The sequence below is a fragment of the Colius striatus genome, chromosome 7 (assembly GCF_028858725.1).
Source record: "Colius striatus isolate bColStr4 chromosome 7, bColStr4.1.hap1, whole genome shotgun sequence".
Taxonomy (NCBI): Eukaryota; Metazoa; Chordata; class Aves; order Coliiformes; family Coliidae; genus Colius; species Colius striatus.
The window spans coordinates 771,000-782,762 of NC_084765.1; the positions used below are offsets into that span (position 1 = coordinate 771,000).

General features: G+C 68.8%; 3 protein-coding genes across 12 annotated transcripts in view; 2 read left to right on the forward strand and 1 right to left on the reverse strand.

The window, feature by feature from the left end:
- Positions 1-1,017, forward strand: part of NLRP3 (NLR family pyrin domain containing 3) — a 33,559-nt gene extending 32,542 nt beyond the window's left edge. For all 9 annotated transcript variants that reach the window (XM_062000593.1, XM_062000594.1, XM_062000590.1 and 6 more), the window contains 2 exons: positions 251-421; positions 546-1,017. In XM_062000593.1, the coding sequence (XP_061856577.1) occupies positions 251-421; positions 546-762 (388 nt within the window). In that variant the 3' untranslated portion in view covers positions 763-1,017. The remainder of the gene's footprint in view (positions 1-250; positions 422-545) is intronic.
- Positions 1,018-1,254: 237 nt separating this feature from the next.
- On the reverse strand, positions 1,255-6,635 carry LOC133625868 (antigen WC1.1-like). The gene is given in 14 exon segments (XM_062000661.1): positions 1,255-1,578; positions 1,751-1,891; positions 2,133-2,216; positions 2,306-2,401; positions 2,501-2,644; positions 2,722-3,102; positions 3,262-3,547; positions 3,549-3,571; positions 3,652-3,960; positions 4,340-4,642; positions 4,720-5,022; positions 5,751-6,068; positions 6,149-6,469; positions 6,553-6,635. Coding segments are annotated over 14 exon segments (2,865 nt in total). The 5' UTR covers positions 6,605-6,635; the 3' UTR covers positions 1,255-1,474.
- A 1,558-nt stretch (positions 6,636-8,193) lies between these two features.
- AIP (aryl hydrocarbon receptor interacting protein) lies at positions 8,194-11,330 on the forward strand. Of its 2 annotated transcripts, none has more exons than XM_062000623.1 (6): positions 8,194-8,429; positions 8,524-8,703; positions 9,746-9,934; positions 10,014-10,190; positions 10,294-10,435; positions 10,552-11,330. In XM_062000623.1, the coding sequence occupies exons 1-6, from the start codon at positions 8,283-8,285 to the stop codon at positions 10,755-10,757; spliced, it is 1,041 nt and encodes a 346-aa protein (XP_061856607.1). In that variant the 5' UTR covers positions 8,194-8,282; the 3' UTR covers positions 10,758-11,330. The 2 variants fall into 2 exon arrangements, with proteins under 2 accessions (XP_061856607.1, XP_061856608.1); XM_062000624.1 differs by having other exon boundaries at positions 8,195-8,381.
- Positions 11,331-11,763: the final 433 nt, after the last annotated feature.

Genomic DNA, 11,763 nt, shown 5'->3' on the forward strand with positions numbered 1-11,763 from the left:
GCGGCTCCCGCACCGCTCCCGCAACCCCCACGGCTCCCACACCCCTCCCGCAACCCCCACGGCTCCCACACCCCTCCCGCAACCCCCACGGCTCCCACACCCTCCCGCAACCCCCACGGCTCCCACACCGCTCCCGCAACCCCCACGGCTCCCACACCCTCCCGCAACCCCCACGGCTCCCACACCGCTCCCGCAACCCCCACGGCTCCCACACCCCTCCCGCAACCCCCACGGCTCCGTGTCGCCGCAGGCTGGGGAGCTGCCGGCTGACGGGCGCCTGCTGCCGAGCGCTGGCCGCGGGGCTGCTGGAGACCCCCCAGCTCGGCTGCCTGGACCTGAGCGACAACGAGCTGGGAGCCGAGGGCGTGCTGCAGCTGTGCCAGCAGCTCCGGCATCCCGCCTGCCCGCTGCGGGCCCTGGGGTAAGTGCCTGCCGCAGCCCCCTCCCAGCCCCAGCCCCCCGGGGCAGGATGCTGTGCCACCAGGGGAGCAGATGGGGGGCGGGGGCGTTTAACAGCTCATCTTTCTTTGCCCCTCTGTTTAAAGCCTGAGCACGTCAGGGCTGAACGAAGAAGCGCTGCAGGCACTGTCTGCCCTGCGGGAGCTGAAGCCAGACCTGAAGATCGGGAACCTCCTGGAGCAGGAGGTGCCAGAGGAGGGGGCCATGGCCCGGCTGCCCTTCCACCGCGGGGTCCTGCCGGGCACAGCGGGGACGAGGGGCAGGAAGGTGCTCCCTGCTTTTAGGAGAGGTCCCCTCCTTTAGGAAACGCCCTTGCAACAACCTGAGCTGCTTTGAGCCCGGTTCTTGGTGCTGCTCATTTAGGGGGGGAAGCCTCCCTGGGTTTGAGCCCCCCTACACATCAGGGCACAGGGAGGGGAGCAGTGTCTGCAGCTGTTGCGGGTCGGGGCGGAGCTGGTTGGGGTCCTTTGCTCTCCCCTTTCCCCACACTTGGCTGTGGGAACACTCACACGTGGTTGCCAATGACAAATAAAAGCCCTGGGGGCAGTCCCAGGACTCCTCCTGCGCCTTCCCTGTCCTCCCTGCCATGCCAGGGGTCCAGCTTGTGGAATCATGGAATGGGGAGGGTCAGATGGACCCTCCAGAGCTCATCCACCCCAACCCCTTACTAAAGCAGGTTCCCCTTGCTCAGAGGGCACAGCTGCTGCCCCACGTCCCCGAGAGGGATGGGTGATGGCCCCAGCAGCGGGGGGTCAGCCCTGGCAGGGACACTCCAAACCTTTTCGTTTCAGGGTTTAATAGAAAAGAGAAATTCACAGTGAAAAAACAAAACCCCGAACCCCGTGGTTCTGCCTGTCCTGGCTGCAGGAGGCTCCTGGGAGGTTTTTGCTCCTGTGCTGTGGTCCTGGGCAGGGAGAGGTGACCTCCATGGTCAGGGCCACCCCTTCGTGGGGACAGAGCCCTGCCCCCCTGCATGTGTGTCCCCAGAGCCTCCTGGGAGGGGGCTGGAGCATCCTCACAGCGATGTCCCCACGGGGCCCACACCAGCGTCATCGTAGTCTGTGTCCTCTGGGCGCTGTGGTGGGGGGTCCCTGGAGGGTTCTGGGGGGCAGCTCCCACCTTAGGGGACAGCAAAGGCTGGTGCTCAGGGGGCACACTGCCTCATGTCCCTGCTGCCCAAGCCTGGCTGGGTGCAGCCCCCATGGGTTTGCTGCCTGCTCCCTGCCACCAGCACAGCTGAGACCCCCCGAGGCAGCTCCCCAGGGGACAGGGTGGCCGTGGCCCCTCTTACCTGTTGGGGAGTCACAGCCCCAGCTCCTCAGTGACACCCCCTCAGAGATGTTCCCGGTGCCTGGAGCAGGGGACTCAGCTGGCACAGCCATGGCATCGTCGTAGCCGTCCAGGGAGCTGTGCTTGGGCAGAGCAGGGGGGTCTGGGGCAGTGAGGGGGGGCAGGAGTGAACTAAAGGCTGTGGCAGGGATCTGGCTGTGCCACATCCCCTCCAGCCATAGCACCGGGGCTGTGCTGGTGCTGCCGGGGCTGCAGCCTCTCAGCCAGAGCCACAGCTGGGATGAATCAGCAGGGAAAGGTGATGCTGAGGAGCTGCAGCTGAGCCCCTCGGCTCCCCAGCACCTGCCACGTCCCCTGTCCCTGGAGGGAGCCCCTGTCCCCACCTGAGGCTGCTTTGGGGTCACTCTCCTCCACGCTGTCCCCGGTGTAATACGGCAGATCTGTGGCTGAGCCCTCTGCCGGGGAGCCTGGCCGGGGCAGGACGGGGGGTTGGTGGGGGGGCTGCAGTCAGCACAGCCCCTGCCTCTGCCAGGCCCGGGGATGGGGCTGCACTGACCTGAGCGACCAAGCACCTCCTGGTACTCTGGCATCAGGGTGTAGTCCAGCTCCTCATAGACGGCATCAGAGGTGATGTCCACAGCTTTGCCAGGGCCTGAAACAACGGGCAGAACTCACTCAGGGCCGTGGGTGGCACTGGGGTCACTCTCTGCCCACCCAGGGATGCTGAAACCAGCTGTGCCACGGCACCCACCTCGCTGCCGAGCCCGGGCACGGCACGTCTGCACGGCCAGGGCAGCCGTGGCCAGGCACAGCAGCGTCCCCAGGACCACGCACAGGGCCGTGGGCACTGTCACGATCCCCGTCGCTGCCGCCAAGGTGGGGCTGGTGGGGGCACCTGCAGGGGCACGGCGTGAGGAGGGGCCTCCAGGCAGCCTGGTGCAGCGGGGGGGCGGCTGGCACGGGCAGAGGTACCTGTGCAAGTGGCACCATCGGGGCAGAGGCTGCCAGGGGACGGGGTGGGCGTCCCGCTCGTGCCCTCATCCTCATCACAAGCGACGTGGGCATCTCCACGGGTGTCACAGCTCTGCAGGTGCCAGGGTGCCGAGGGGCAGCGCCAGAAGGAGTGAGCCCCTTCCTCACAGCTCACCCATGCCAGCCAGGCAGGGGCCCGGTCCTGGGAGGTAGAGGTTGCCAGACGCCCCCTGTGCCCACAACCCAGCTGGCGGCAGGCGATGGCAGCCGTGGTGGCGCTGGTGCCGCTGGCACACACACGGCCCCAGGTGCCGTTGTAAAGCACCTCCAGGTGCCCACTGCAGCGGCTGCTGCCACCCGAGAGCCGCAGGGAGAGGTGCCCTGCAAGGAGGGGGCACAGGGGGGTCATGGCACAGCCAGACCTGGCACCATCCTCCTGCAGGGAGAGGTGCCCTGCAAGGAGGGGGCACAGGGGGGTCATGGCACAGCCAGACCTGGCACCATCCCCCGACTCCTGTGCTGGGGGCACCCGGCACTGACCTGAGCACACGGCAGCCGCGCCGCCGCCGCGCTGGCAGCCGCGCTGTGCCACAGACGGGCAATCCCAGAGCGACGCCTCGGTCCCGGCGCAGCCACCGACGTCCGGCCTCACCAGCCCAGTGCCAGCACCGAACTGAGCCGGGCCGGGCACCGCCAGCGCCGCGCCACAGCCCAGCTGGCGGCACAGGACGGCGGCGTCGCGCATGTCCCACGTGTCCTGGCACACGGTGCCCCACGTGCTGTTCACGGCCACCTCCACGCGCCCGGCGCAGCGCCCGGAGCCCCCCCGCCAGCCTCACCCGCCGGCTGCCTGCGGGGCACGGGAGGGCACCGGGCTGGGTGGCTGCTCGTGGTGCCGGCCACCCCCTCGGCCCTTCCGCGCTCACTCACCCGAGCAGATCACCACCAGCTCCTCTGGGCCGCCGGTCGGCGCGGCGGCCGTGCCCGAGGCGTTGCACTGTGCCAGGCTCTCCTCAGTGCCCACACAGCGCAGCCCCGGCGGCCTCGCGGTGCCCGAGCCCGGAATGGTGTAGACCTTCTGCAGCTCGCCGCAGCCCAGCTGCTGGCACACCCCGCTGGCACCCCGGGCATCCCACTGCCCCGCCGGCACACGGACCCAGGCCCCGGGGCTCGCAGCCACCTCCAGGACGCCGTCGCAGCGGCTTTTCCCCTCCACCAGCCGCAGGGGCTCGGCAGCACCTGCAAGACCCCAGAAACCCCCACTGCTGGGGGCTGGAAGGGCCCTGCAGGGCTCCCCCTGCCCCCGCTACAGCAGCTTCCCCTGGCTCAGGGGGCACAGGAACGTGTCCGGGCGGGTTTGGGAACCTCCCGAGAAGGAGCCTCCAACCCTCCCTGGGCAGCCTGGGCCAGGGCTCCCTCTCCTCAGCACCGAAGGACTTTTTCCTTGTGTTTAAATCCCCGGCAGCACCGTGGGGCCGCAGCTGCACCCCCGAGGGGATGGCAGGGACCCAGCTCAGCCCTCCCCTCCCCCCAGAATAACCCTGCATCCGCCGCTCCCCATGTCTGCGCTGTCCAAAGAGCCCCGTTTAAGGCTTTTCCCGGCGGGTGCCATACGGACCTGAGCAGTTGAGGGTGGCGGCGTGGCCGGGGGGGCAGCTGGGCTCCCCCAGCACCGTCACGGGGCACTCGCCCGGGTGCCGCTCGCTCCCGCTGCAGCTGAACACATCGCGCCGCAGCCGCCCGAAGGAGCCTCCCGGGGCCACGGAGACGGCGGGGCCACAGCCGAGGTGGTAGCAGAGGACGTGGGCGTCGGGCAGGTCCCAGCCAGAGGCGCAGACGGACTCCCACGTCCCTCCAACCTCCACCTCCACCCGCCCGGCGCAGCCCGAGCCGCCGCCCGCCAGGCGGAAAGCCGCGTAGGCTGCGGCGGTAAGAGCGGTGTTGGGGAAGGGAGCCGGCAGCGGGCGGGACCCCACCGGCACCCCCCCGAGCACTCACGCGAGCAGACGATGCCGGCCCGGCCAGCGCAGCCCCCGCCGCGGGGCGGCCGCCGGGCGCAGGCAGACAGCAGCGGCTCGGTGCCGGAGCACTCGAAGCCCCCGTCCCACGGCAGCCCCGCTCCAGCCTCCGACGCGCCGGCGTCCAGGACGGCGAGCGCCGTGCCGCAGCCCAGCTCCCGGCACACCACCTGCGCTGCCTTCATGTCCACATGGCCCTGGCAGACCCCGGCCCAGGCTCGGCCCCGCCGCACCTCCAGCCGCCCGGAGCAGCCGTCCCCGCTGCCCACCAGCCGCGAAAACCCTGCCGGGAGAGGCGCGGGGGCGGTGGGGAGGGATGGAAGGGGTTAACTGACAGCAGCTGAACAGGAGGCAGCAGCGTGCCCAGGGGGGCAAGAAGTCCAGGGGCATCCTGGCTGGGATGAGCACTGGGGTGGCAGCAGGAGCAGGGCAGGGATTGTCCCCTGTGCTGGGCCCTGGGGAGGCTGCAGCTCCAGGGCTGGGATCAGTGTTGGGCCAGAGGGACACTGAGGGGCAGGAGCTGGGGAAGGGGCTGGAGCACGAGGGTGCTGGGGAGGGGCTGAGGGAATGGGGGTGTTGAGGCTGGAGAAGAGGAGCCTGAGGGGAGACAGCAGCACTCTCTGACACTCCCTGACAGGAGGCTGCAGGGAGATGGGGCTCAGCCTCTGCTCCCCAGTAACGAGTGACAGGACAAGGGGAAACAGGCTCCAGCTGCCCCAGGGGAGGTTGAGGCTGGAGCTGAGGCTGAGCTGTTTCCCTGAGAGGGGTGTGAGCCCCTGTGCCAGGCTGCCCAGGGAGCTGGGGCAGTGCCCAGCCCTGGAGGGACCCCAAAGCCGTGGAGCTGAGCTGCTGAGGGTCGTGGGTCAGCGCTGGGCTGGGCAGGGGAAGGGCAGGGCTGGGACTCCAGGAGCTCAAAGGCCTTTCCCAACCCCACTGTCTGTGATTGTCTGGTTGATCCCGTGACTCTGTGACGTGCCAGGCCTGCCACGTCCCTCCTGCTCCAGCTCCTACCTTGGCAGGAGACGGCGGTGTCGAAGTCGTGGATGGCACTGTAGGGTCCCCAGCCGCGGATCTCACAGTCCCAGAGCGCAGCCTCGTCCCCACGGCAGTCAATCAGAGCCAAGCTGACCGGGCCCTCCCCTGTGCCGAACTCGGTGCTGCCGACGTGGGCGCCGGTGGCCGAGCCACAGCCCAGCTGCTGGCACACCACCTCGGCATCCTCCATGTCCCACCTGTCATCGGCCACCGAGCCCCAGCGTCCCTGCAGCTTCGCCTCCACCCTCCCGGCGCAGGGACCTTTGCCAGCCACCAGCCTCAGCTCCACCGCCTCTGCACCGGGGCACCGGCACGGCCTCAGCGCCACCACGGCGCGTGCCCCGGCGTGGCCGCGTCCCCCCCGTCCCCCTCACCTGCACAGGTCACCCCCACGTCCAGCTCGTGGCCGCAGAAGTGCTTTCCCCAGCCGAAATGGGGACAGTGCTGCAGCATCTCCTCGTGGCCACGGCAGAAGAAGGGCTGCAGCCAGATGCGGCCGGTGCCGCGGCCGAATGGGGCGTAGGCGGAGGCGTGTGCCACGGGGCCGCAGCGCAGCTGCCGGCACACCACCCTGGCCCAAACGGCTTCCCAGTCGAAGTCGTAGTTGCAGACGGAGCCCCACTCGCCATCGTGCTTCACCTCCACCCGCCCGGCACAGCGCCCGCCGCCGCCCACCAGCCGCAGCTCCTCGGTGCCTGCGGCAAGGAGGGTGCTGAGCCCAGCCCGGGGCTGGGACGGGGGGTCTCTGTCCCATGGCTGGCCCCTCCCTGGTGCTCACCCCCGCAGAGCTGCGTGCACAGGAGCAGCCCCAGCACCCTGAGGGGCACCATCCTGCCGCGCCTGGCCCCCCGGCGTGGGGTGGGTGATGTGTCGGCAGCGCCGAAGGCGGGAGCCAATGGGGGCGGCGGAGCCCCACGAGCCGTTATCAGGAGGCTTCATCTCCCCCGGCCTCCAATAACCTGCTCCGTGCCCAAATATGAGGCTCGGCTCCGCTTCTGGCGTCACACACCTCACCACGGTGGGTTGGCGCCCGGATGTCCCCGGGGGCAGCCAGCCCTCCCCCCTCCAGGCACCTTCCCACCCGTGTCCCGCCGTGGGGCTGACCCTGCTGCAGGCAAGAGCCCGGTCCTGACGGCGACAGGCTTCACCCCAAAACCTACCGAAGCCCCCTCAGGGCCACCCTGAGCTCCAGCACTCAGCAAAGCCCAAAGGCCGGCGCAGGCCGGCGCCCATCCTTGGGGTGCTGCCCTCCCCGGGGCGCCCGGAGACCCCCAGGGTCGGCACAGAGGTGAAAGCAGCCCCCAGGCTCCCCTTGCAGGTGGCACATGGCAGCCCCTCGCGGAGGCCGGTGGCACGTGGCGGCGCAGGTGGCGGCACCGGCGCGGGCAGGAAGGAGACGGTTTGTCCCCAGGCGGGGACCCGGTGTCGGCACCGACCGCACGCCTCGCCCGGGGCCGCCTGCCGCGCTCCCCACAGCGGCCCTGCCCGCGCCCACCCGCAGCTGCCTGCGGTGACAGGGGGGGCACAGAGGGGACCCAGCTGGCTAAACCGGGACTGAGCCCCACACAAAGCGATGGGGAGAGGAGATGGGAGGAGGAGCTCCCTCGAGGCTGGAGCCGAGCCACTCACAGCCGTGGGACCCCCCGTGGGCTCCGGCAGCTCTGAGCGGTGCCGGTGGGACGCAGCGCAGGGCGAGGAGGGGACCAGGTGGCAGGTGGGTTTGTGTGGCCAGGCTGCAGCTGCAGCTGTGCAAGCTCTGGCACGGCCCCCAAACCCACAGCCCCAAACCGTGGTGGTTGCAGAAGAGCCCAGCAAGCTGCGGGAGGCTGGCACGGTGGCCACCGGGAAACGCAGGTGGCCACGAGGCCGGTGGCAGCGGCAGAACCGAGCAGCGGGAAACGCCGGCACACGCCGCAGCAGCAGCAGCGTGAGCACACCGCGGGGCGCAGCACCGGGCGCCGTGCGGGGCCGGGCACTGGCCGCCTGCAGACGTGCCCCGGAGTCCCCCGCCCCCGCCGCGGTCACTCCCGCGCTCCCGGCAGCGCGGACCCGCCACCGCAGCCGGTGCCTCCTGCCCGCACACGGCCCCCGGGCCAGACGGGAGGGGGAACAGCAGCACCGGTTCGGGCTCCGGGTGTGCCGGTGCCCCCGTCCGTGGGTCACCGGGGGGGTCACCGGGGGGGGGGTCACGGGGGGGGTCACCGGGGGGGGTCACCGGAGCAGCCCCCTGCACGTCCCCGCGGCCCCCACACAGGCGCACACAATGGTCATGGGAGGTTTTTATTGGGGGACATCTCCCTCCCTCGCCCCCTCGGGGGTCGCCGGTGGGCCGGGGCTGGGGCCGCTGCCCCGCGACGCCTCCGCCCCCCGCCCCGAGCGCCCGCCCCCCGCGGCGCCCGCTCCCGGCCGACAGGGGGCGCGGCCGCTCGGCCGCTGCTCCGGAAAGAGCCGAAGGGCGGCGGAGGCGGCCGAGGGGAGGTGGCGCGGGCGCGGCGGGCCGCGGGGACCATGGCGCAGCAGCTCGAGGAGCTGCGGGCGGACGGCGTGGACAAGGAGCTGCTGCGGGAGGGCACCGGGCCGCTGCCGGACTTTCGCGACGGCACCAAGGTCAGAGCGGTACCGCGGCCCCCGGTGGAGGTGGGGGGGCAGGGCGAGGTGCGCATGCGTGTCGTGTCGTCCCGTTCCCCCCCCCCCCCCCCCCCCCCCCCCGGTCGCCATGGTGACGCCGCGGCCCACTTGTCCCCTTCAGACCACGTTCCACTACCGGACGCTGCGGTGCGGGGATGAGGAGGCGCCGCTGGACGACAGCCGGGAGCGGGGGAAGCCGATGGAGCTGATCGCCGGCAAGAAGTTCAAGCTGCCGGTGTGGGAGGCGATTCTGCGAACCATGAGGCCCGGGGAGCGGGCCCGGTTCCGCTGCGACACCAAGGTGGGCCGGGCCGGGCCGGGCCGGGGGCCGGCGGCGGCGGCCGGGGAATGGGCCGGGGCCGGGGGCGGGGCTTGGCGGCGGGGGCTATGAATGGGGCGGGACCTGGGGTGCGGGGCGCGGATTGGTGGAGGTGTGTTATGAATGGGGCGGGGCCTGGGTTGCCGGGCGCGGATTGGTGGAGGTGTGTTATGAATGGGGCGGGGCCTGGGTTGCCGGGCGCGGATTGGTGGAGGTGTGTTATGAATGGGGCGGGGCCTGGGTTGCCGGGCGCGGATTGGTGGAGGTGTGTTATGAATGGGGCGGGGCCTGGGTTGCCGGGCGCGGATTGGTGGAGGTGTGTTATGAATGGGGCGGGGCCTGGGTTGCCGGGCGCGGATTGGTGGAGGTGTGTTATGAATGGGGAGGGGTTTGTAGTGGGCGGGGACTCGGCTGGTGGGGGCGTGGCTTAGTGTCATGGGATTAATGAGGCGGGGGTGTGTGCAGGGTGGGATGAACAGGGATGGGTTTAGTGCCGGTGCGATGAATGGGGGCATGGTTTAGTGCCGGTGGGATGAATAGGGAGGGGGTTCGTGCTGGGTGGGATGAACAGGGATGGGTTTAGTGCCGGTGCGATGAACAGGGATGGGTTTAGTGCCGGTGGAATGAATAGGGCGGGGGTTCGTGCCGGGTGGGATGAACAGGGATGGGTTTAGTGCCGGTGGGATGAATAGGGCGGGGGTTCGTGCCGGGTGGGATGAATGAGGGCATAGTTTAGTGCCAGTGGGATGAATAGGGGCACGGGGGCATGGTTTAGTGCCAGTGGGATGAATAGGGGCACGGGGGCATAGTTTAGTGCCAGTGGGATGAATAGGGGCACGGGGGCATGGTTTAGTGCCGGTGGGATGAATGGGGGCGAGGTTTGTTGTGGGAGGATCCTGCAGCACACCCACACCCGGCACAGCCCAGTCCGCCCCCAGTCCAGCCCCTCGCCCTGTCTCTCACCCCACCCGCTGCAGCCCCCAATCCATTCCCATTTCCCCCCGCCCCCGGCTCTGCCCCACAGCACGTGGTGCTCTACCCGCTGGTGTCCAAGAGCCTGCGCAACATCGCGGCGGGGAAGGACCCGCTGGAGGGGCAGCGGCACTGCTGCAGCATCGCCCAGCTGCACGAGCACTACTCCCTGGGCTACCCCGACCTGGACGAGCTCCAGAAGAACCCCCAGCCCCTCATCTTTGACATCGAGGTGCTCAAGGTGAGGCGAGCTGGGGGATGGCCACAAGCAGCCTGGCCCCAGGTCCTGGGGCTCTGTTCTCATGGTGGGGTGCTGGCAGGTGGAGGCACCCGGCTCCTACCAGCAGGACCCGTGGGCCATGACGGATGAGGAGAAGCTGCAGGCTGTACCCGTGATCCATAAGGAGGGCAACGAGCTGTACGGGCAGGGCAAGGTGCAGGAGGCAGCTGCTAAATACTACGATGCCATCGCCTGTCTCAAAAACCTGCAGATGAAGGTGGGGGTCCGTGGCCCTTCCCTGGGGTGCACAGAGAGTCCCTCCTGGCACGTGGGGCTGGGGAGCTTCCCCTCACTCCTCCTCCTCTTGTCTCATCCCGCAGGAGCAGCCGGGCTCTCCGGACTGGATTGAGCTAGACCAGAAGATCACCCCTTTGCTGTTAAATTACTGCCAGTGCAAGCTGCAGTGTGAGGAGTACTACGAGGTGCTGGATCACTGCTCCTCCATCCTCAACAAGTACGAGGGTAAGGAGCTGCGGCAGGGCCTGGCCGGCTGCGGCGGTGCCGAGGGGGTGAGCAGGTACCAGGGAAACCCCCCCTGCTCCGTGCTCCCCCCCGGCCCAGCAGCTCTCTCCCCACAGACAACGTCAAGGCCTACTTCAAGCGGGGCAAGGCCCACGCGGCGGTGTGGAACGTGGCAGAGGCACGGGCTGACTTTGCCAAGGCTCTGGCCCTCGACCCCTCGCTGCGCCCCGTGGTCTCCAAGGAGCTGCGGAGCCTGGAGGCGCGGCTGCGGGAGAAGGACGCCGAGGACAAGATCCGCTTCAAGGGCATCTTCTCGCAGTAGAGCCCAACGCTCTCGGACCAGCTTCTTCTAGATATTCCACATGTGGAATGCAGATGGATGTTTATTAATGTTTAATACAGACTTATCTGAAGGGGTTTCCCAGCGGCCCGGGAGCTCGCCAGGGCCCGGGGACACCGCAGTGCACTTAAGGCGCAGTGTTAAGCGGCGCAGAGCAACGGCAGCGCACGGTCGCAGCCCGGGCTGAAGGTGAAGCTCCTGCCCAGGCTCTAAACTCTGCTCATCATCAGGCTGGGACAGGAGGGGGTGACACAAGCTCCAGCCTCTTGCTCTCTGCCGAGTTCTTTGAGTGGTCGTCGGATGTTTTTATACTTGATGTTGGGGTGAGACTCTGCGCCCGAGCGAGCGGCGCTGCTGAGCCTCTGACCCCTCCGTGCCTGTCCTCCTTGCCACGTCCCACATCGTCGCTTCTCCAGGCTGCTGCTACCATCCCAAGCCCGTGTTTCCTCTCTACCACCTCATCACCATAAATATTTTATATAGAATAACTGCTTGTAACTGCTGTCTGTACAGAAATGGTCGTGCTGTGCCAAGATAAACGGAAGTCAAACCAGTCACAGGCACCTGCTCATTTAGAGAAGATGCTGTTAGGGGTAAATGAGGTAAAACAAAGGACCTGGAGTGCTCATTTCTTCCCTCAGCCTCCTCTTCTCCAGCCTCAACACCCCCATTCCCTCAGCCCCTCCCCAGCACCCTTGTGCTCCAGCCCCTTGCCCAGCGCCAGCCCCTCAATGTCCCTCTGGCAGCGAGTGAGGGACCGAGCACTGATCCCAGTCCTGGAGCTGCAGCCTCCCCAGTGCCCAGCTCAGGGGGACAATCCCTGCCCTGCTCCTGCTACTACCCCACTGCTGATCCCAGCCAGGATGCCACTGGCCTTCTTGCTCCCCTGGGCACACTGGTGGCTCCTATGCAGCTGCTGTTGGTAACACCCCCAGGGTCTTTCCCCCTGGACAGCTCTCTAGCCACACATCCCTCAGCCTGCAGCGCT

What these genes read in the sequence shown, in the direction of transcription:
- AIP (XM_062000623.1), top strand. Translation starts at nt 8,283, where the DNA reads ATGGCGCAGCAGCTCGAGGAGCTGCGGGCGGACGGCGTGGACAAGGAG. An exon ending in AGGTGGGGGGGCAGGGCGAG is followed by an intron (nt 8,430 to 8,523) that starts GTGCGCATGCGT and finishes TGTCCCCTTCAG; the next exon opens with ACCACGTTCCACTACCGGAC. An exon ending in GGTTCCGCTGCGACACCAAG is followed by an intron (nt 8,704 to 9,745) that starts GTGGGCCGGGCC and finishes TCTGCCCCACAG; the next exon opens with CACGTGGTGCTCTACCCGCT.